This window comes from Pelodiscus sinensis, chromosome 3 (genome assembly GCF_049634645.1).
Source record: "Pelodiscus sinensis isolate JC-2024 chromosome 3, ASM4963464v1, whole genome shotgun sequence".
Classification (NCBI taxonomy): domain Eukaryota; kingdom Metazoa; phylum Chordata; order Testudines; family Trionychidae; genus Pelodiscus; species Pelodiscus sinensis.
The window spans coordinates 158,530,607-158,552,377 of record NC_134713.1 but is presented as its reverse complement, the minus strand read 5'-3'; the positions used below and the strand labels follow the sequence as shown (position 1 = coordinate 158,552,377).

General features: G+C 44.6%; 1 protein-coding gene across 2 annotated transcripts in view; it reads left to right on the top strand.

Moving 5' to 3' along the window:
- The window catches only part of EHD3 (EH domain containing 3), a 41,727-nt gene extending 20,302 nt beyond the window's left edge, over positions 1 to 21,425 (top strand). The window contains exons 3-6 of one of the 2 annotated variants that reach the window (XM_006118065.4): positions 3,110 to 3,207; positions 14,191 to 14,603; positions 17,357 to 17,521; positions 19,286 to 21,425. In XM_006118065.4, the coding sequence (XP_006118127.1) occupies positions 3,110 to 3,207; positions 14,191 to 14,603; positions 17,357 to 17,521; positions 19,286 to 19,813 (1,204 nt within the window). In that variant the 3' untranslated portion in view covers positions 19,814 to 21,425. The remainder of the gene's footprint in view (positions 1 to 3,109; positions 3,208 to 14,190; positions 14,604 to 17,356; positions 17,522 to 19,285) is intronic. The other variant, XM_075925328.1, reaches the window with a different exon arrangement.
- Positions 21,426 to 21,771: the final 346 nt, after the last annotated feature.

Here is a 21,771-nt window from a genome sequence, read left to right as displayed (position 1 = left end):
CTCCGGTGGCAACTTGAACAGCACAGATTTGTGCCATTGGCCAAACTGGGTCTTCCTTTTTTGTGTTTTATCAGCAGTAAGATTTCAGAAGCCAGTCTGCCCCCACAAGTATAGTACCACTGTGCAATCCCTAACCCCTTGGGTTTGGCCCTGCAACTGGAATGTAGCTAACAGTGCCTGGACCAGAACAGAATCCAGCTCTCCCTTCCTTCCCCAAAGGGGTATTCCTATCAGCCTCACTCTGGATAAAGAGGGGATCAGGGATGGAGTAAGAGCCGCCCCTCTCCCTTAAGATAGATCAAAACCCAACAGAGATACAGCAAGGCTATGTCTAGACTGCAAGCCTCTTTCGAAAGAGAGCGTCTAGACTGCACGTTGAACTTTCGAAAGAGCGGCTTGCTTTTTCGAAAGAAAGCATCCAGTGAGTCTGGATGCTCTCTTTCGAAGAAGCCCTATTTACATTGAAGAACGCCTTCTTTCGAAAGAGGAGCTTTCGAAAGAAGGCGTTCTTCCTCGTGAAATGAGGTTTACCGCCATCGAAAGAAAAGCCGCGTTCTTTCGATTTAATTTCGAAAGAACGCGGCTTGAGTCTGGACGCAGGGGAAGTTTTTTTGGAAAAAGGCTACTTTTCCCAAAAAAAACCCTGAGTCTGGACACAGCCCAAGTGACCAAAAGAAGCATCACAGACTCAGTCCTGAGAAACAGCCCAGCTCAGGCCTGGATCCTCCTAACATCAGGCCCCAGGACATCAAACAATGGCAGGGCAGCTGCCTTCCCCCTCACCATAGTGTCCAAACAAAACCAGGATAACATGATCCTCTTGGGTTCAGTGCCTTGCAGGCTTGAACTTCCACAGTTACTGTCTCCTCAGCCTAGGGCTACCACAGCTGTTATCTGAAGAGAAACTCCTTTCTCTCCCCATCACACTCCACTGCTTTGCTTTTATGGGCTGCTTCATCCCCACCCCAGCACAGCAGTCAGTCGCTCCTCTCAAGGTCTGACAAGTCACCCCTGCCAGCCCTCCCCACCAGACCTAGCAGCCCTCGCAGTCTTTAAAGGCTAACCTCCTGCTTGCCCGGAGAATGCATTTAGGCCCACCCTGGGTTCCACAGCAATGGACTGTGTGCTCTCAGGGCTGGGTCTCTATCACCGAGTACCTAGTACAGCTCATAAAACATCATACCAGTGGCTCCTTTTCCCTGGTGGAATTGTAGCAAGTACTCTGTGGAAAATACCATGTTGCCTCCATGAAATGCACAGTTAAGAGACTGGCTTTGTTGTTGTTGGGCATGCACTACCTGAGCTGAATGTGCTGGTCAATAAAATGCATTCAGCTTAGTTCCTCCCTGACATCTACAATATGACTACTGAGATACAACCATCTCTGCAGTGGCACATATATTGCTGGCATAGAATAGCTGCCCACACCATGTTTTAGTGAGGAATAACTTATCCCACTGAAAATGATGGCAGGGTTGCAAATGCAATTATGTGTTCTGGCATTCTATTAAATCCCTTTCTTCTGGGCTCAGCTCCAATCTCCTCCATGGAATTGCTTCCCCAAGGAAAGTGGTGAAAGTCCCAGTGCATGAGTCATTTAAAACTAGTCCAGAAAAAGCTCTCTGGCACATATTGCAGGGAAGAATCCTGCCTTGGCAAGGGATTGGCTGCATGTCCTAATGGGAGCTTTCTAGCTCTGACTGCTCTGTTGATGCATAAGTACACAGGGAGAAAGCCAGGCCAGAAATGCCATGGAATACTCTGGGGCTACATCTACACTATGAGTTTTCTTGGCAAAAAATATGCTAATGAGGGACTCATTTGCATATTTACTGCCAATCCGTTTTTTGCACTAGAAGTTTTTGTGCAAAACCAAGCAGTATGGGCATTTTCGTTTTGCGCAAAACTCCCTTTTTCCACAAGAGCCATACCAGTCTGGGTCTTGCAGAAAAAGGGTTTTTTTGTGCAAAAAGAAAATGTCTACACTGCGTGTTTTTGTGCAAAAACCCCTAGTGCAAAAATGGATTGGCAGAAAATAAGCAAATGAGATCATGACTCATGCAAATGAGTCCCTCATTAGCATATTTTTTGCCAAGAAAACTCGTAATGTAGATGTAGCCTGGGGTTGTAAGCTAAGAACCACTCAGTAAGAAATGCTCACTTGCTCAGCTGGGGGAGTAAATCAGGTTTGAACTGGAATTCTTAAACCTTTGGGGCAGAAGTTTGTGGGGTTCATATTGCCAGATGACGAGGTTCATTCCTGTGAAAACCAGCAGTGTCATACTTGAGAATGAAAAGGTATAGAAGAAACAACCAATAGTGACATTAGTTTGTTCTGACATCATGGTGACTGCAGCAGTAGCGTGGGATGTGTTCCCCCATCCTGACTGCACCCTGCCGTGCTGTGTGCCAGATTTACTTCTGGTTTGGGCCCAAAGGTGCTGCTTCCTCCCATGACTATGCATGGTAGTTACTTTTCATGCCAACTTCCACTGCTGTCCATCCCACACACAATTCTTCTCCTTCATGACATGAGTGCAAAATAGACAGCCAGGCAATGCTATGTTGGCTTCATGGGCCAACAAGATAAATAACTGCTTATGCTTTTGGTCTCCTTTGGTCTCATCAGTGAGGTTGGAATGGTCAGTTTTGCTATCTGTTTATAGCCCAGTTTGCTTTTGGGTTTTCTGGCATTAGCACAATGCCGTTGCTTTTTCAGATGCCTTGCTGTTTCAACTCAGTGGAGTCCAGAACCCTGCAGGGAAACATTTGCAGGAAGAAAAACAAAAGCCCTTTCTCACTGGAATCTAAACAACAAATGAAAACAGTTGTCTCCACATTGGGATTTGCACATTGTTTTTCTTTAGCTATCTAAATTTGGGGTCCACATGGAAAAAGCTCCACATATCCAAAAATATTTACCAGAAGAGCCACGTAAGCACAAAAAGGACTTGATTCTGGCTTCATTTCCATCTGTGTAAATCCAGAGGAACTCTATTGATGTCAACAGAGTTCTGGATTGACCGTAGAGTAAATGAGACCAGGTTCTGAGCCATACAACTGGAGGTATCAGTTTATCACCAGATTTCTCTTCCTTCTTTTAACACAGATTTGTATGTGCCCAGCTGCCCAACCCAGTTCTAGAGAGTATCAGTGTGATCGATACTCCGGGGATCCTTTCAGGAGAAAAGCAAAGAATTAGCCGAGGTAAGTGCTAGTACATCTGGCTTGGGAATACAAATAGAGACCAACATTCAGACTTTCTTTTCAACCTATAAAAATTCAAGAGGTAGGTAACCATAATGAGAGTCTTCAGTGTTACCTTGTGGTTGTATTGATCTAACATTGGACTTAATGTGTATTATCCTAATCGGGAAATGATCCCTGAATGGGCTGCCAAGAGGGACTGCCTTGGTTGCATATCACCCAAGCAGAGAATGGGAGAAGGAATACAAATGGAATAAGCAATGACCTGGAACCTAAGCTAAGCTTTTCTGATGTTTGAGAAGATCTGCTCACCTGCTATTTTCCCCACATTATTTTTTTTTCTGCGCTGCAGGTTCTGGGTGCTCATGCAGCAGGAATGCAGGATGAAACTGCATGACTCAAAGTAGAGGCTGGCAAGAGAGCCATGCGGTTTAATGGGATTCAGGACTCCTTTGTGCTAGCTCCAGGTCAACCTCTTGCTTCGTGATCTTGGGGGAATCATTTAGGACAGAAATATCAAAAAGCATCTACTAATTTGGGGTGTCTCCATTTTTGGGAGCCCCGCTTCAGGCATGCAGATGCCTCATCTTAGGCACCCAAAAGGAGTGGATAGTCTTCATCCATTTGGCCATAACATCTCTGAATTGGTTTCTTCCTCTGTAAAGTGGGGCTGGGGACATTTGCATTTCCTGAGATTGGGTAGCATAGCAGTTTGTGTCTGCACAGTGGTTTGATGACAGAAAGCGTGATGCGGGCACCAGGAACAATAACCTAGTAAGCAATAATGACAACCCAAAATATGGTTCTGAAAAATTAAATGGTCGTGTAAGTCTTATTTTAATGTTTTCTCAATTAAATCTCAATGCAGGCCTTGCTAATCCCTTTCCCTCGCCTTAACACGTGTCCTTCCCCTAATGTTTCTGGTGCCTTGAATGCCCTTTCTAGTATTATACTTGTCTCCATCCCATAAACAGTGCTCTTCTTGTACCTCTCACTTTCTTTTGTCATTGAGTTACCCACGCTGCTTGAACAAGGTCTAATGTGTTTTGCTGACACCAGGCCCGCTGATGGGCAGAAGTGGGGGAACAAAGGAAGCAGTTGTTGCAGGGCCCAGTGATTCAAAGGGTTCTGGGCCTCCTGGCTGCCTCCACTGCTACTCCAGCAGCAGAAGTGGCTGGCGCTCTGGGCTCTTTAAATTGCTGTGTGGCTCTGAGGGCTGGGGATGAGGTGTGCTGCACTCTGGGGAGAATGGAGGGCAGGCTGCTTTGGCCCCAGCCCTCGTACCTGAGGCTCTGCCCTTTCTGAGGGCTGGAGTCCTGCCCTCCCTTGCCAAGGGGCCCACAGAGGCTATTGGCTTCCCTGGCTGACACCCGTTAGCAAATTCTCAGTTAAGAAACCAAGAGAGGTATAAAATACACAGACCATATCCTGTAGCAAAATGGACCCGTGTTTTCTGCAGTCTCTGCTATGAATTTTCCCATTGACTCTCTATGAGCCTGTCAGGATATGTCTGCACTGCAATTGGAGATGTGACTGCAGCATGCGTAGCCTGGAGTAGCGAGCTGAAATGATGACAGCAGTTAAACCCTCACAGCACAGGGACCGGAGTAGCTAGCCTGCTGACCCCGGGCTCCGTGCGGCACTGTGGCTTTGCAATGCCGCAGGTAGCCCAGCGTTAGGCTCCTCACAGCATTTCAAAGCAGCAGTGCCCCATGGAGCCCAGGGTCTGCCCCCTGGCTCCACACGGTGCTGCCGCTTTGAAGTACCCCCCATTCCTCCTGCTGCCTCTTTCTGATAGATGCGGGGAAGCGACTAGTCGACTAGCGTGTCAACTATCCAATAAGCATTTGCTAGTCGTTCACATCCCTAGTTTCCACTGTCCCTCAGAATAGAAGCATAATAATAATTCCTGTCCCAGTGCTTAGGAACCTGCGTGCAGCAGAGACACACTGCAAGCAGAATCAGTACATTTTGGCATTGAGAGTGAAGTACTGAGCCTCATGCTAATTAGAACCCAGTGAAGGGTCACGTTGTCCAAAACCCACTGCTGTCTGCTAGGCTACTGAACACCACTGTCAAATGGAGAGGCATTCCCAGTTAGCAGGTGACCCCTCAGACACAAGCACCCAAGTTAACTAGCTCCCTTGCTGGCAGTTTCAGAAGACAGAGCCTGGAAACTAGACCCCTTGCCTGCTCCTGGGTGCAGTCCCTCCCAAGCAGGGATGAGGCATGGTGAGAGAATGGAGTCAGGAGTATAGTATCACAGCCCATGCTGCAGCTGTGTGGTGGATAAACAAGCCAATGCTTTTCCTAGGCCCTAATGTTACCAGTGGTCACCCTCCCAAAAGAAAGTCCTGAGGGACCTTGAGATTCTGGATGTGGGAGCAGTCAGGCGCATGATGCTGAGGAGCTGAAGGCCCATGTGGTCCATCAGTGCAAAGGTCCAGGGCATCTGACTTTGCAAGAAGAACTCCATCGGTCGTGCTGCCGAGCAGAGCAGGGCCAGAGTCACAAAGCTGAGTCCCACAGGGAAATTCCTGGCTGTAAAAGCAGGAAAGGCATGTGACCTTGCTGATGTGTTGCCCACAGTGATCTACCATGTTTCTGCCATAAAGTATAGCACATACTTAGCCTAGTGATCTCTAGAGTCAATGCCGCAGGGTGGAGCTACCTCACGGGGAGATAAAAGGAGGTTTTATTTAAAGTACCTGAAAGAAATGCTGTCTGGAAGCCACAGCATGTGCATCGCCTTCACTGCTCTGGACTCTCCTGGTCATGAGAAGAGTGGCCATTTGTTCTCTCTTCACTTCCTGAGATAGGTGTTGGTGTCCAGGCTTAAAGCATTTGTCATTATCTAGCTCTGTCTCTCACTCCATTTCCTTCCCCTCTCTTTTATTTCCTCCAGCTCAAGAGGAGGGCTATAGCAGTCTGCATAGATGCCCGTATGGAGGTATTCGTACCAAAGCAGCGGTCGCTTTGTAGTCTTGGCCGCTTTGATAATAATACTGAAAGCATTGTTCAGATCGTGCATAACTAACCCTCACCACGCTCCTGGGAGGGGAGTTTTATGTCCACTGGTGAAACAGGAATAACTGTGACACAAGGGCGGGTGCAGCTTGTGCCATGTCACACCACGACTCGTTTACAGAGTAGGGACTAGGAGTCAGAGGCTTCTGCCTCCTTGCCCCTATGTGCAAATCACTAGGCCGTTCTGCCTCTGTTTATTTTGCAGCAATGTCCTGCATGGAGCAGCAAACTGCACACACTCCTAAATAAACCAATAATCCTTTGATAACAATAACTTATCCTGCTATAGCAATGCAGCACTTGAGGGCTAAGCATTGCACACTTTGCTAACCAATGATTGACAGCTTCACCTTAGCCTAAAGATAGCCCTTCGCTAAGCAAATGGAATTCCACTGAGTCCAGTGGGGTTATGGCTGGGCTGTATTTGATTCCTGGTTGAGGTAAGGTTTGAATAGACATCCAGAAATCGGAGTGCTTCTTTAAACTCAATCTTCTCCTAGTGAAAACCCTTCAAGCCAGTCTGCTTTCCTTCTCCCATAAGTGGTTGAGTGGGAAATCCTCTCCAGGAGATAAAGGAGGAGAGCTGGTAAACTGGATTTAGGTTTCATTTCCAGCACACACACTATTACAGCCTTCTCCATTTATCCATGTCTGTTTTTGCCGACTCACGTGATCTGCACAGCCAAGGAGCTGTATATTCTAGCCCAGATATCTCTCTCATGAAGAATGAGCATCAGTGATGGAAAATGCAGGGCAAAGTCATTCTTCTTTTTTAAACAATTCTGACCGTGACAGTCTTGCATTTTAATGGAACAGTGTAACATTGAAATATATAGCCATCTTATAGCACCAATAGGTTATCTGTATTGACCATGATTGGAGCAGAAAGGAGAGGAGCCACAGGCCTTTTCACTCCCTAAACCACATGAAGAATTCAGTTAAATGGACCCTATAAATATGGAACTAATTTTTCAAAATGTTTTCTTACTAATGTCAAGAAGAGTTTATAGAATGCAGAGCTACCCAAAATTATTGAAAAGGGAAGAATTTTAAACCTGTGCCTTAGTCTTCACTAGAGATGCTGTTTACATTTTGTATTTCACTCAGCTGGCAGGATGAAACTATGTTGGTCAATTTCAGTTTCCTCCTGCTCATCCAGTAGCAGAATGGTGTTACAGTATTGTCAGTTCTTGTAATAGTATCACAGTATTTGGTGTTTTACCTAATGCCTCAGGCCAGCAGAGTCATCTCATGACATAAGACTCAGGTTTCTTTTTTTTAAAGCAACTTTATAGCCTTACCGGTTGCAGACAAAAAGTTTGGAAATGTGACCTGAGCAAGATTTATTTTTAATGTCTCATAATTATTAAACCAGTCTCATGATTTTTTTCACAGCCCAACTCATGATTTTTTTAAATGCTCAGTGGTGGCACTGCTGCTGTTGTGTTGTGTTTCCACCAACAGTGGAGAGGCAAATGTTGCATTTTTTTAAATAAAACAACATTTTAATTGCTAATAGGTTTCTGTAGCACGTTTTATTTTTTTGAAGATCGTGCCTTGTAGATATTTTCTAAGTGCCTTGTTTATCAATCAGAGAATGTTCTACCATGTTTATGAATCAGATTTTAAATCGATTCATATTATTTATGCAGATCACTTATTCTTTCAATGCACTGACTAATGATTGATAGTGAAGGTCTTTCAAGGTGGTCGCTGAGTAACTGTGGCTGGATGATTGAAGGCTTATACTGCAAGTGGTCATTAAGAGCTAGATTTTTCCAACAGTTCAGCATTTGCAATTGGGGCTAGATTTTCAGAAGTCATAAATGGGGTTTGATTTTTCAAAAGAGACCTGACCATGAGTGGCATGATGGGAGCTGCTCATTGAAAATCTGAGCCTTAATTATTATGCCTAAATGGGAAATGAGCACTTCTGAAAATCTGGTCCCAGTTTTGGGAGCTGAGCACTGAAAAATCTTGCTTTCAGCTCTTACCAGAATGTGATACGAAGTAGCTTAGTCTGGCTGTTACAAACTCTGAGATGTAACACTTAGGGAAAGTAGCATTTATATTGTGTGTAGAAATAAACAGCCTGTTGCCAAAACTGGCTCATCTTCTCCAAGTTTTACACCCATCTGAATCAAATTCTGTTGTTGAAAGTAATTCTTGATTAACCGTGGTGTGAGCGAGAACAGAAACAGTCCCCTGGTTTCTTTGCAGCCTTGAAACCACTACAATAAACACCAGGAAAGCAGGAGATTGCTCTGTTCCAGTCCAAATACTTGTTAATATAAATATTAGTGTTATAAAGTTGATATTAACATATCATTCCTGCCTGAGAAAGCAGCAAGACTTGTCCTGCTGTGTAGTAACTTGTACCTTTGCTTTGGAAACATTTACATATCCAAGATATGTGAGAGGTTTCCACTAACCTCCACTCCCCCCCCACACACCATATACCCATTATTTTTCATGCACTGTTACTGATTCAAATTGCTAGCTCCGTTGTAGATTATTTCTTTAAGCACAGGCAAAAAGTATCATGATGAATGATGACATGGTACATTCAGATAGGCTTTTTCAGGCTGACAAAATACCTTTACCCTTCACTGAAATACAGCCACCTCTGTGGAAGAACAGGACCACTCCACTTCAAAGATCACCACCTCTTGTGACCTTTTCAGCTGTCCCTTCCTCCCTCTCCTGGCTCTGACTGAAACCTAGGTCTCCATCTCTTTGTGGCCACTGTTTCTGCTGCCATTTTTTCATGCTCCTTGCCTCGATTTATCCACAAAGGGCCATGGCAAGGGCATAGGGCTTCTCCTCTTCCTCCTCCCCCTTCTCATTCATTCTTCTCTAAAGAATGCTCCATCCAATTCTTCTCTTTTAGCCCCTCCATGTAGCCATCACTTGAACCAACCTCACTCTACCTACTTCTCCAACACAGCCTCTTGCCTCTCCCTCTGCTCCCTAGTTTTCTGCCCTCAACTTTGATGACTTCTGTTCCCAGGTTGATGACCTGTTTGCTCCATTAGATCCTGCCTCCTCACCTCCTCATCTGTTCTCAAATCCTGGATCTTTGACCAAACTGACTACTCACTGCATCTTCTCACTAATCTCTGAGGGTATGTCTACACTACCCTCCTAGTTCGAACTAGGAGGGTAATGTAGGCATACCGCACTTGCAAATGAAGCCCGGGATTTGAATTTCCCGGGCTTCATTTGGATAAGGGGGGAGCCGCCATTTTTAAAACCCCGCTGGTTCGAACCCCGTGCAGCGCGGCTACACGGGGCACGAACTAGGTAGTTCGAACTAGGCTTCCTAGTTCGAACTATCGTTACTCCTCATTTCACGAGGAGTAACGGTAGTTCGAACTAGGAAGCCTAGTTCGAACTATCTAGTTCGTGCCCCGTGTAGCCGCGCTGCACGGGGTTCGAACCAGCGGGGTTTTAAAAATGGCGGCTCCCCGCTTATGCAAATGAAGCCCGGGAAATTCAAATCCCGGGCTTCATTTGCAAGTGCGGTATGCCTACATTACCCTCCTAGTTCGAACTAGCGGGGTAGTGTAGACATACCCTGATCCCTCAGTGTGTCTGATCTCTCTCCTGACCATCATCTCCTCTCCTTCAGCAGTGCTCATGTGCTCCTCTCTGACTCTGCAATGGACTAACTTGTGCAACTGTGGGCCAGTCACTTAACCTTTCTGTGCCTCAGTGACTACATCTACCAACTGGGGATAATAAAACATCTCTCCCTCCACAGATATTCTGAGGCTCTGTTCATGTTTGGAAATACATTGAGATCCTTGCTTTAGCAGTGCAAAGTATTATTATTATTTAGGACTGATCCCTTCTCCCTAGTGACATCAGATAATATCACAGGCTGTGAGGGGTGCAATGAAGGGATAACTCTAAAGTGGGGTGATGGAAACACGCGTATGTTGTCTGGTGGAAACTCGTTTGGTGTTAGTAGCTGCAATGCCACTGAATGCAAAAGGCCCTAGAGCCGTGCTGTAGACTGGCTGACAGAGCAATTCCAGATGCTTCCCAGAGTTAATATACTGTCACAGCAGTGAAGCCTATTAGTATTCAAGTCATGATATGTCTCCAGTTTGAAGCCTAGTGTAGGAATCTCTTAGTGCATATAGGAGGAAGGTTTGGAGGGTTTTCTGACTCAGAACCAATCTCTCTATCAGTGAAAGTTGCTGTCTCAGGGTATGTCTACACTACCACCCTAGTTTGAACTAGGGTGGATAATGTAGTCAATCGAAGTTGCAAATGAAGCCTGGGATTTAAATATCCCGGGCTTCATTTGTATCTTGCCGAGCGCCGCCATTTTTAAATCCCTGGTAGTTCGGACTCCGTGCCCACGGCTACATGCGGCACGGAGTAGGTAGTTCGAATTAGGCTTTCTAATTCAAACTACTGTTACTCTGAGGTGTAACGGTAGTTCGAATTAGAAAGCCTAATTCGAACTACCTACTCCATGCCGCGTGTAGCCACGGGCACGGAGTCCGAACTACCGGGGATTTAAAAATGGCGGCGCCCGGCAAGATGCAAATGAAGCCCGGGATGTTTAAATCCCAGGCTTCATTTGCAACTTCGATTGACTACATTAACCACCCAAGTTCGAACTAGGGTGATAGTGTACACATACCCTCACTTCTTGAAGGTTTTCGTTGGTGTAAATTCAGTGGCCAGGTTCAAATTTGCAGGAAACACCAAAATCTGAGGTAGGGGTTGAAGTCACCAAAACAATGGTGGATGGAGTCAAACTGTGCAGGAACTCTCTGCTGTTTAGCACAGCAGAAAGAAAGGCAACTTGATAAGAATAAATGGGCTGCCTATTTTCTTCTCTCATGGATCGTATTGCCCCGTTACTAACCTCTGAACACCAGAGAGTGCTAGGGCTGGGCTAGGAGTCATTCACAAGAAAACCTCTCTCTCTCTCTCTAAATTTAGTCCACCTTCTGAAAAATCCCTCATCAGACTTACCGATCTGAAATGCTTGTCAACGTGGTAGCTGTGATAAATCCGTTGTCTGCCTCTCAAGCTTGGAGTAGGAAACCTGTCCCATGAAGAAACATCAGATGGAAGAAAATAGCTATCCTGTTTATCTTGTCTGCTTCCCCTTCCACTGTCAGGACTTATTTTCCATTCATGTCTGACTCTCACCTACCAGTAAGGGAATGTGATTTCAGTGAGAGAGCAAATGCCTGGGGCAGGGCATCTGCTTGTATCTCTTGCTGATTGTTGCCAGTGGAGTTCCAGCAATCAGCACCATGAGACTCACTAACTCAGGCAGGCCATGAAAAGCCCAAAGGAATTATATTCTGCTCAGATATGTTACATTGCACTTGACATTCGAAGGAATTTATGCGCACAACTCCTATTTGTGCCAAGCAGAGTGATAGATAGCCCTGTAGCATGTACCTCTGCTGTACTCCTGTCCTTCCTTTAGTCATTTGCACTGACAGGCACAGCTATACTCAGAGGCTGTGTCTACACTGGGCCACTTAGTCCGGAAAAGCAGGCGCTTTTCCGGAATAACTTGCCAGCTGTCTACACTGGCCGCTTGCTTTTCCGGAAAAGCAATGACGATCTACTGTAAAATTGTCAGTGTTTTTTCCAGAAAAACTATGCTGCTTCCGTTCGGGCAAAAGTCCTTTTCCGGAAAAACTATTCCGGAAAAGGGCCACTGTAGACAGCACAGTAGTCTTTTCCGCAAAAAAGCTCCGATCGCAAAAATGACAATCGGGGCTTTTTTCCAGAAAAGCGTGTCTAGATTGGCCACGGACGCTTTTCTGGAAAAAGTGCTTTTCCGGAAAAGCATCCTGCCAATGTAGAGGTGCTTTTTCTGGAAATGCTTATAATGGAAAACTGTTCCGTTTTAAGCATTTCTGGAATAAGTGGCCAGTGTAGACACAGCCAGAAAGAAAACAAGTGCATGTTGGGGAAAGCTTTAAGAAACTGTCAAATAAAAAATAAGGAGGAAAAGAGAGGTGGGAAATATTGCAGACTGAAGCACAGAACGGGTACAGCACCCCTAGGCTGGCTGCGGAGACAATTGAGTTCATGATGTAGCTACTCCCATCAGTCAGGTTCTGAAAGGATCATATGAATTCTATGGCAGGGGAGCCCCACTGTGGTGTTATTTCTGTAAAATGTTAGAAAGCATGTGGGAAGCCACTTGAAAAGACTACATAAAAGGAACACCGTTACATTTTCTTTCTGACCTTTGCTTTGATACAGTAGAGATTCCACCATTCTCTAGAGTGCTCATAGCCACCTCTGTCCAATAATGTATCCGATATTTCAATGAACCCCCATATGTAGGGAGATCTGTTGATGAAAAGTGCTTTATAAGAGCAAGGCGCTATAACTCATATGACCTTTTCACAATATCATACCCATTTACTGGTTGGAAAATTGAGGCACACAAAGAGTTTATGGCAGAAATAATGGCTCTATTAAAATCAATGGGAGTTTTGCCATGCACTTCAATAGATGCAAGATTTCACTGTAGATGACTGGCTTAAAATCACACAAGAAGTCAGTGGCACTGCAAGGAACAGAGGCCTGGAAGAGCAAGACCCTGCCTTCTATGACCTAAGGACACATTGCCTCCCTCGAGGGATTGCCAGGGTAAAGCCGATAAGCAAATTCTCATACATTTAGTCAAGGAAGCAAGAAGAAAACAGTGCTTTTTTTAATGATTTGTCTGAAAATAGCAACAGCAGCACTCTAACCTCTCTGAGCCCAGCAAGAGGGGAGCTGCATGGTACAGTAGTGGTGGGAAGAGCATCTGTTTGCTAGAGGAGCATAGGCAGTTGGACTGTGCTGCACTTCGGTGCTTCTTGAACAGCTGATCCAAAGCTTGCAGCCCAGGTACATCTCTGGGATTATTGACAAGGATGCCTTTTAAATGTGAATTCTGTGGCTTTTGTTGCTAGCATATGTGATGATCAGATGAGACAACCTCGCGTATGTAAAATAGATTGTTGGTGTCAATTTTTTAAACATAATGGGCCAAAATTAGCTCCATAAAACTAGATAAGGCCTGAAAATAGACTGTCAATAGGCTTGGAATTATTAGATTTTTATAACTAAATGTCAGTAAATATTGAACACACACAAGTTGCTGAAAAAAATATTTCCCCTGATAATCCTCTACATTCACAGATAGCCAACATATGAAAAAAGCTGCTTGAGACATTACATTACAGTTTGATTTAAGGATGTTTATATCATTTGTATGTTTGACATTTGATATTGACAGTTTAGGTTTACTGGTTAGAAAGCTTTAACTTTTTGAATTTCATTATCTGCGATCATTAAATAATAATTGTCCGATACCTTCCTATAATTTCCTGTGAAAATGGATGAAAAAACGTTAAAAAATGTTTAAAAGTAGACATCCATATTATTCCTCAAAATTATTTTAAAAAGTACAACTTGAATTCTGGCAAGGCTAAATATTGTTAATTAGAAAAAAGAAATGCACCTTGGAGCAGCTGGGTACGGATTATAATTATCCAGAACCCAGCCGTCTTTGTGGTTTACCTTGTTGAAAAGTAAGTAAGAAGCTAGACATTCCTGCCATGCAGAAATATACTAGTTTGGGTTCAAAACACAGTTTCTTGTATGTGTGGCTTTTAAGACTTGGTCGGGGTGCTCCCCTGAGCCGGACCAGAGATAACGAGTGTATGTAAAATAAACTGGCATGCGTTAGGCAAGTGTTGGTAAGAAGGAGATGTGAGAAGCTCATATGTTAGGGTCAGGAATATATAGTGGAGAGGAGAGTGATGTCTCCAGTTCCCTTCTTATCTCAATTCCCTAGAGCTCTACACAACCTGCAGCATGTTGCCTACTCTTTTTCAGCTTGTCAGTGAATATAGCACCACTTTGCCTCTTGTCTCCCATGTGTCTCTCTGCTCTTCCTGCTTCCCACATCAGGTTATGACTTTGCAGCCGTCTTGGAGTGGTTTGCAGAGCGGGTTGACCGCATTATTCTCCTCTTCGATGCCCACAAGCTGGACATCTCAGACGAGTTCTCCGAGGTCATCAAGGCGCTGAAGAACCACGAGGACAAGATGAGGGTGGTTCTCAACAAGGCTGACCAAATTGAGACCCAGCAGCTGATGCGGGTTTACGGAGCCCTCATGTGGTCCCTGGGGAAGATTGTGAACACGCCTGAGGTGATCAGGGTCTACATTGGATCCTTCTGGTCCCATCCGCTGCTGATCCCTGACAACCGCAAGCTCTTTGAGGCCGAAGAACAGGACTTGTTCAGAGATATTCAGAGCTTGCCCCGCAATGCAGCCCTGCGGAAGCTGAACGATCTCATCAAGCGTGCACGGCTGGCCAAGGTGGGTCTTGCCAGAGAAACTCAGGCTTGGTTTTATAAAGTTTGCAATTTCAGCTCACTGGGTCACTGCTATTGTCCATCATATATATGGGGAGCGGGGGGGCACATAAGAATGGCTAGATTGGGTCAGACCAAAGGTCCATCTAGTCCAGTATCCTGTCTGCCGACAGTGGCCAATGCCAGATGCCTTAGAGGGAGGATCACAACAAGTAATCCTCACATGATCCTCATGATCCTTCCCCTCTCACTCATCTCCAGAGTAACAGAGGCTAGGGACACCATTCCTACCCATCCTGGCACACGGGCATATTGTGTATATGAAAAACAAATGTCCCATCAGGGCCTCACCTTTGTTGCTGTTCCCAGTGGTGCTTCTATAAAGATGGGTTTGAGAACAGGGTGAAGCAAAAATAATCATATTAGAAAGTATGTCTGCACAAGAAGCAGCAAGCTGTGGGCACCATCTCTTACAGCCTCTTTTTTAAAATTCACCCCAGATCACCAGACTTAATAATACACACATCGGGCTTGGGCATCTCTGGGCCTTTTGCTTCTATCACAGAGGAAGTCTGACTCAGAGAAGACCCATAAGAACAATGTACACCAGAGAAAGAGATACAGTGCAATTCACTCAAACTGCTAGGTCACCCTTTGAGCTTATTAGCAGCCTGTGGAAATCTTCCTCAAAGTATAGGGGGGAAGCCCCATCCTGGAACTATTTGAATGGGGACAAAAGAATACACTGAATGGCATTGATCTGAACTGGCTGAAAAAGAGTAACCAAATAACACTTCAGGCTTCTCTATCCTATCTGGACCAGCATAACATGATGCATTATTAGGTGAGGAAATAGAAGGACAGCCTCACTCAATACTGTGGCAAGTCTCAGAGGGGTAGCTGTGTTAGGTGCATCTACACTGCACCGTTATTTCAGAATAAGGACCGTTATTCAGGAAAAACAATACTAGCATCCACACAGCAATTCTATTATTTCAGAAGAAAATCGAAATAACAGAGGGCTTTTTCCGACGTTGGTAAACCCCATTCCATGAGGAATAACACCTCTTCCAAAAAAGCTATTTTGGAAGAGGGCATGTGTAGACGCTCCACTGTTGCTATGTCAAAATAGTTCCTCCCCAGGGCCATTTTAAGGGTATGTCTAGACTACAGGCTTTTGTCGACAGAAGTTTTGTCGACAGATACTGTCGACAAAGCTTCTGTTAACAAAGAGCGTCTAGACTACAGCCAGTTCTATTGACAAAGCAAGCTGCTTTGTCGACATGGCAGTGTAGACGCAAAGGACAGTTTAGATGCAATAACGCCTTCTATCGACAGAACTCTGTCGACAAAGGCATTATTCCTCGTAAAATGAGGTTTACCAGCGTCGACAAAACTGCTGAGTTCTGTCGACGTTATGTCGACAGAACTCAGCGGTAGTGTAGACGCAGGTATAGTTTTGTTGACAAAAGTCCACTTTTGTCGGCAAAACCCTGTAGTCTAGACAAACCCTAAGTTACTCCTCCTCAGTGCCTCCTGTGGCTCTAAATCGAGATAGCATGTCCACATTAGGGGAACCTGACTCGGACTCATTTTGAGGCTTTCCTGTAGCGTGGACGCTCTATTTTGAAATAAGCTTGCAGTGTAGACGTACCCCTAGTCTGTATCTGCAAAAACAACAAGGAGTCCTGTGGCAATTGAAAAATTAACACGTTTATTTGGGCATAAGCTTTGGTGGGTAAAAACCACATTGTCAGAGTGACCATGCAGCTGATGAAATAGTTTTGACCCATGAAAGCTTATGCCCACATAAGTCTGTTAGGCTACGTCTAGCCTGCAAGCCTCTTTTGAAAGAGGCTTTTTCTAAAGTATCTTTTGAAAAAGCCTCTTTCGAAAAAGAGCGTCTAGACAACAAGAAGATTTTTCTAGTCTAGATACTCTTTTTAGAAAAAGCTCTGTTTTCATGCAATAGAGCCATTTTTCGAAAGATGACTTCCGAAAAAAGGCGTTATTCCTCGTAGAATGAGGTTTACCGCCGTCGACAAAACCGCCGCGTTCTTTCGATTTTATTGTCAACAGAATGTGGTGGTAGTCTAGACTCAGGTACATTTTTTCGAAAAAAGGCCACTTTTTTCAAAAAACCCTGTAGTCTAGACACACCCTTAGTCTTTAAGGTACTACAAGACTCACTGTCAATACTGTGGGTAAGTTCAGCCTCAGCAACACTGAGACAGATTCTGTCCTTAGTCACATTGATGTAAGTTGACATCAGAGGAATTAGTTACCCTGGGTCTGCAGACTCCTTGTACACCAGATGCTCATTTGATGAGTCATATTCAAGTAGGCCACACAGAAAATATGAATCTTAAGATTAGACTGTAGCTAGATCCGAAATGCACGGTGTCTGCTAACCTGACTGGCATTGCTAGCTGGAAGAATGCTTTGCCTTGAGGGGAGATGTAAAATGAAACAAAACAATTCCCTGTGATGGGTGACTTACAAACACATCTCCCAGCATGCACAGTGCAGTTGTGTCAGATGAATCAGGAAGCACACTTGAGAATGGCATGTGTTGTGCTATAGTGGTAACCAGCAAAAACAGGCGGGGAGAAAGAGCTCAATGAAGGGAAAGGGAGAGAGGATGGGGTTTACCCACAAGCTTGGATGCATGGGTACCATCTGCCGGAGGATAACATTCAGATGTACCCATGAATGCTCTTTTTTATCTTCTTTCCCATCTCTTGTTTTGCCCCACAGGTCCATGCCTACATCATTAGCTCTCTGAAGAAGGAAATGCCATCAGTGTTTGGTAAAGACAATAAGAAGAAGGAGCTTGTGAACAATTTGGGGGAGATTTACAGCCGGATCGAACGGGAGCATCAGATCTCACCAGGAGACTTCCCGAATCTCAGGAAGATGCAGGTAAGGATTGGAATAACCAGGCCAGAGCATTGACCAATGAATGCAAGAGCATTGTAGCAGCTGTGAGGAATGAGTGAGAAGCAATGCCTAACTGATGCTGCTACAATTATTGAAATATCTATGTCCAGGCTATATTTGGACATAGATATTTCAACAATGGCAGGTTAATGCCCTCACCAGAGGGAAGACTCCTTCACTTAAGCCTCTGGCACTTACAGTAAATTATTTAACTCCTTCTGTCTTTTATTTCAGACCTTGGGCTTAGAGCTTTCAGGGCCAGTCTGGCCTCACAAATGCTACTAATATAACACTTATAACATTCTGTATTCAAACTGAGGCTATTATTTTCTCTCTTCTCCCTTGCTTGTTTATTTCTGGCAAAGAAAGACTCCAGTAGAGAAAGAGGATGTGACAAGTATCCCCCTCCGTTTTCAAAGGGACAAGCAAGTTTTCTGTGCTGCACATTTGGGGCCTGAGCCAACAGCCATGTAAGTCAATGGGAGCCTTTCCAATGACTTCAGTGAATGCTGGATCAGGACTTCATATAACATACACTAACTATGGTACAGAGATGTTCAAACTGTTGTCTGGCTGCAGTCCAGGCAGCAGCTAGTTTCCAGTGGTTGCATTGGGAAGAATATGACCACATCTTTGTGGAGCGCATGGTATCTGCTGTTTATGTACAGAGAAGGAAAATACTCTTAAATCCTTGAGCGCCAGCTGGAGGATCTAGTTCCTTAGTTGCTCAGATATACATTTTATACCACTAGTTAGGAGTAAATGGATGCTGTTTATGAAAGAAGTAGAGGTTGAAGGATAAAGATGTTGGCTTCTCTTAGTAGAGGATGAACCTGTAATACTTGCTCTAAGCACTTCTACTTTGCTGTGCAAAGTCAAGCCAATAGAGTTTGTCACATCAGATTAGTTCCAGGCCAGTCGCCGGTGTGGAGAGGGACTGGTATGTGATGTTTGGAAAACAAGAATGCACTTGGCCATTTGCACAATGCAGCACATAAGAGGAAAAACTCCTCTTTATTCTCATGGACAATCAGTTTACGCCCTGAAGTTCAAAGGGTAGAATGAAATTATCGTTCACACCACGCACTCCCTCAGTTTGCTTCATAAGATATTGGAGAGGGGCTCTGCTGCATTTTTAAAAGGAGGGCTTATTCCTGAAATGTCACAGCTTCTGTTAGAACTTTTTTGATGTAGATTTAATTGTGCCTCTGTATTGTAATGTGAGAGAGTACATTCCCAGGTAATACCAGCATTGTATGTTTCCACCCAGTAATATGGAGCTGTACTGGCCACAGCATATGCTGTAAAGTACTGGCATCTTTTTGTTGCCTTGAATTTGTAGTTCACAGTGGCAAAAATCAAAGCTATATAAATAAATAAATTCTTATGCCTCAGTTGTGGCTGCTCTGCTCTCTGGCACGGGTGTAGGCGCTCTGGCAGGCAGCACATCGGGGAGAGTAGCTGGGTTGTAGCAATCCAGGCTGAAATACTCTGAGGCACAGAAGCAGCTGTGGGCTGAAAGGATTAAGGAACCGTGAGGCTTGTAGGGAAGATGCACTGCATAGTGCTCCTGGTGCCTGCTTTTGGAAAGGAAGTTCTATTCTTGGCCCTCGAGTGCTTTGAGATCCGTGGCAGGAAAGAGGCATACCAAGCACTACTGTTGTGTCCCCTCCTGCCCGGTGCAGCCCAACTAAGTCTCACTAATGCGTGCAGCTTACCCTCTCTTTGTTGTTGTCCTGCTTTAAGGATCAGCTGCAGGGCCAAGATTTCAGCAAGTTCCAGCCACTGAAGAGTAGGCTGATGGAGACAGTGGAAGACATGCTGGCCAATGACATAGCGCAGCTCATGGTGCTGGTACGCCAAGAAGAGTCCCAAAGACCCATGCAGATGGTGAAGGGAGGTGCCTTTGAGGGCACCCAGCAGGGCCCGTTTGGCCACGGCTATGGTGAAGGAGCGGGAGAAGGAATCGATGACGCAGAGTGGGTGGTAGCCAGGGACAAGCCCATGTACGATGAGATCTTTTACACGCTGTCACCTGTCGATGGCAAAATAACCGGGGCCAACGCCAAGAAGGAAATGGTGAGATCCAAGCTTCCCAACACTGTGCTGGGCAAGATATGGAAACTGGCTGACATCGACAAGGATGGGATGCTGGATGATGAGGAATTTGCCTTGGCTAATCATCTCATTAAGGTCAAGTTGGAAGGTCATGAGCTCCCAAATGAACTTCCTTCCCATCTCCTCCCTCCATCCAAGAGGAAACTGACAGAGTGAAAGGAAGGTCACCAGAGAGAGATGGGGAGGAGGAGGACAGAGAGAAGACTCAGAGACATGTTTACTTAAATTATACCTTTAGATGTCAGGTCACTTTTGGATTTGTAATAATTGTAATGTATAAAAGAAAACAAAAAAGCCCAGCCCTTTCTCACAATAACATACAATTAGCTCTTCCTATGTAGTCTCCCTGTTTCCTAATATGTAGTCCGTAATGATGAAGGAAAAGGAAATGCGTAGAGGCAGTGGCAGTAGTTAAGAGATGAGAGTGCGGGGGAAGAATCAAGGGGGCTGTGTCTTCTGGGGTTGGATTCAGCGTGAGTTATCTGAAGATAAATCTCCCAAGTCATTCCTGAACTTCATCCACGTTATTTCTGAGACACAGCCTAAGATTTGTGAAATACCTGGTGGGGAAGGAGCAACAATGCAAAAGTCCCTGAGCTGCAGGACAACATAAAAGAGCACATTGTAGTTAGTGACAAGCCCACACGATAAAAGTTCCCATGGACATGGTCCTATAGAGGTGACTGTAATCTGGATCCAGATCCAGTGATGAATTTTCCAAATGGCCTCTGTCATTAGGGCGGGCTCAGCCAAAACAGCAGATCTGAACTGATGCAAACATCAGTGCTTTTGAAATCTAGGTCTGAATTTGGCAGCATGAATTCCTCTAACTACAGTAGGTAAGACCCAATGAGCTACTGAGCACCTGTATTTCCCATTGACACCACTGGGACATTCCCATACAGAGCATGGCCAAGCAAATGATAATGCATCCCATAGGAAAACAAGAGAAGGAGAGTAGAAAGGCAGGGAAATAGCTGACTGTTTAGAGGCAAAGATCAGATGATTTAGACAGAAGGAATTTCCGCTTGCTTCATCATCTCCCAATAATCCATTAACTGTGTTATTTGGAACTGCTCAGTGTTTTCCCCATCTGAAAACTTGTTGGATGATGGATGGTCTTTATCATTCCTAGAAAGTGATACCTGTTATCACAAAAGTGTGTATAGTGAAAACTGCAAGTTCGTGTTCTTATCTTAAAATAAAATCCAGCACTGTCAGATGACTCATTCATTGTCCGGCGCACAGAGGCACCACATAGCAGTAGGAAGGGCTTGCTGTATTTTCTGTGTCGTTGTGAACAACAGCCTGGATACCAGTAATAAGCCCTTGCTTAGCCCTCAGACATCTACTGTTTATTCCATCCAGAACTTCCATCCTGAGCCAAGAAATGTTCAACTCTTCCTTTCATTCACTATGGAATTTCTGTATCTCTGGGATTTTACTTTGGTAATACGCTTCCCCCCCCCCCGATCTAAGCTTTGTTTTCCTCCCTCACCTCTTTTGATTTTTCTCATTTGGGATGAGGTGTGGCTTTGCGTCTTGTTGTCACTTTATATATGCTGAGCTCCTACTGTGATGAAAAAAAGAGACAAGTATAACTTATTTTATATCTGTGTTGATATTATATAGAGAAATATATTCTATGTATGTAGGATGTGCTTACTGCAGTGCATTTATCTTTTAAAAAATAGTGCATTAACCTTTTTTGTACCCTGGTCCTAAAACATTATTAAAAAAGGTAAAAGTTTAAAAAAAAGGTCTATTTCTTTCTCTTCTCCTTTATATAGTAGAATAAAATATCAGTGGTTTCTTAAAGAGACCCTTGTTCCTGCATGGGGCTTCAACAGAAGCAAATCATCCCTAGTACAATCTGTACTGATGATGTATAGACCAAGATTACTGGACTTGTGGTTAACACCTACATTAAAATTTCCTGCTACTTTCTGGGAATCTAATTGTAATCACTGGTGTAGCTTCACTGGAGCCAGTTTAATTGCCCCCAAGATTAATTTGGCTCAATATATGGGCAGGGTAAAACCCAAATAAGAAACTCCTTTCTGCTTCTGCTCAGCTCTGCTGTCATTTGCCACTAGCTTCACTGTAACCAAGTC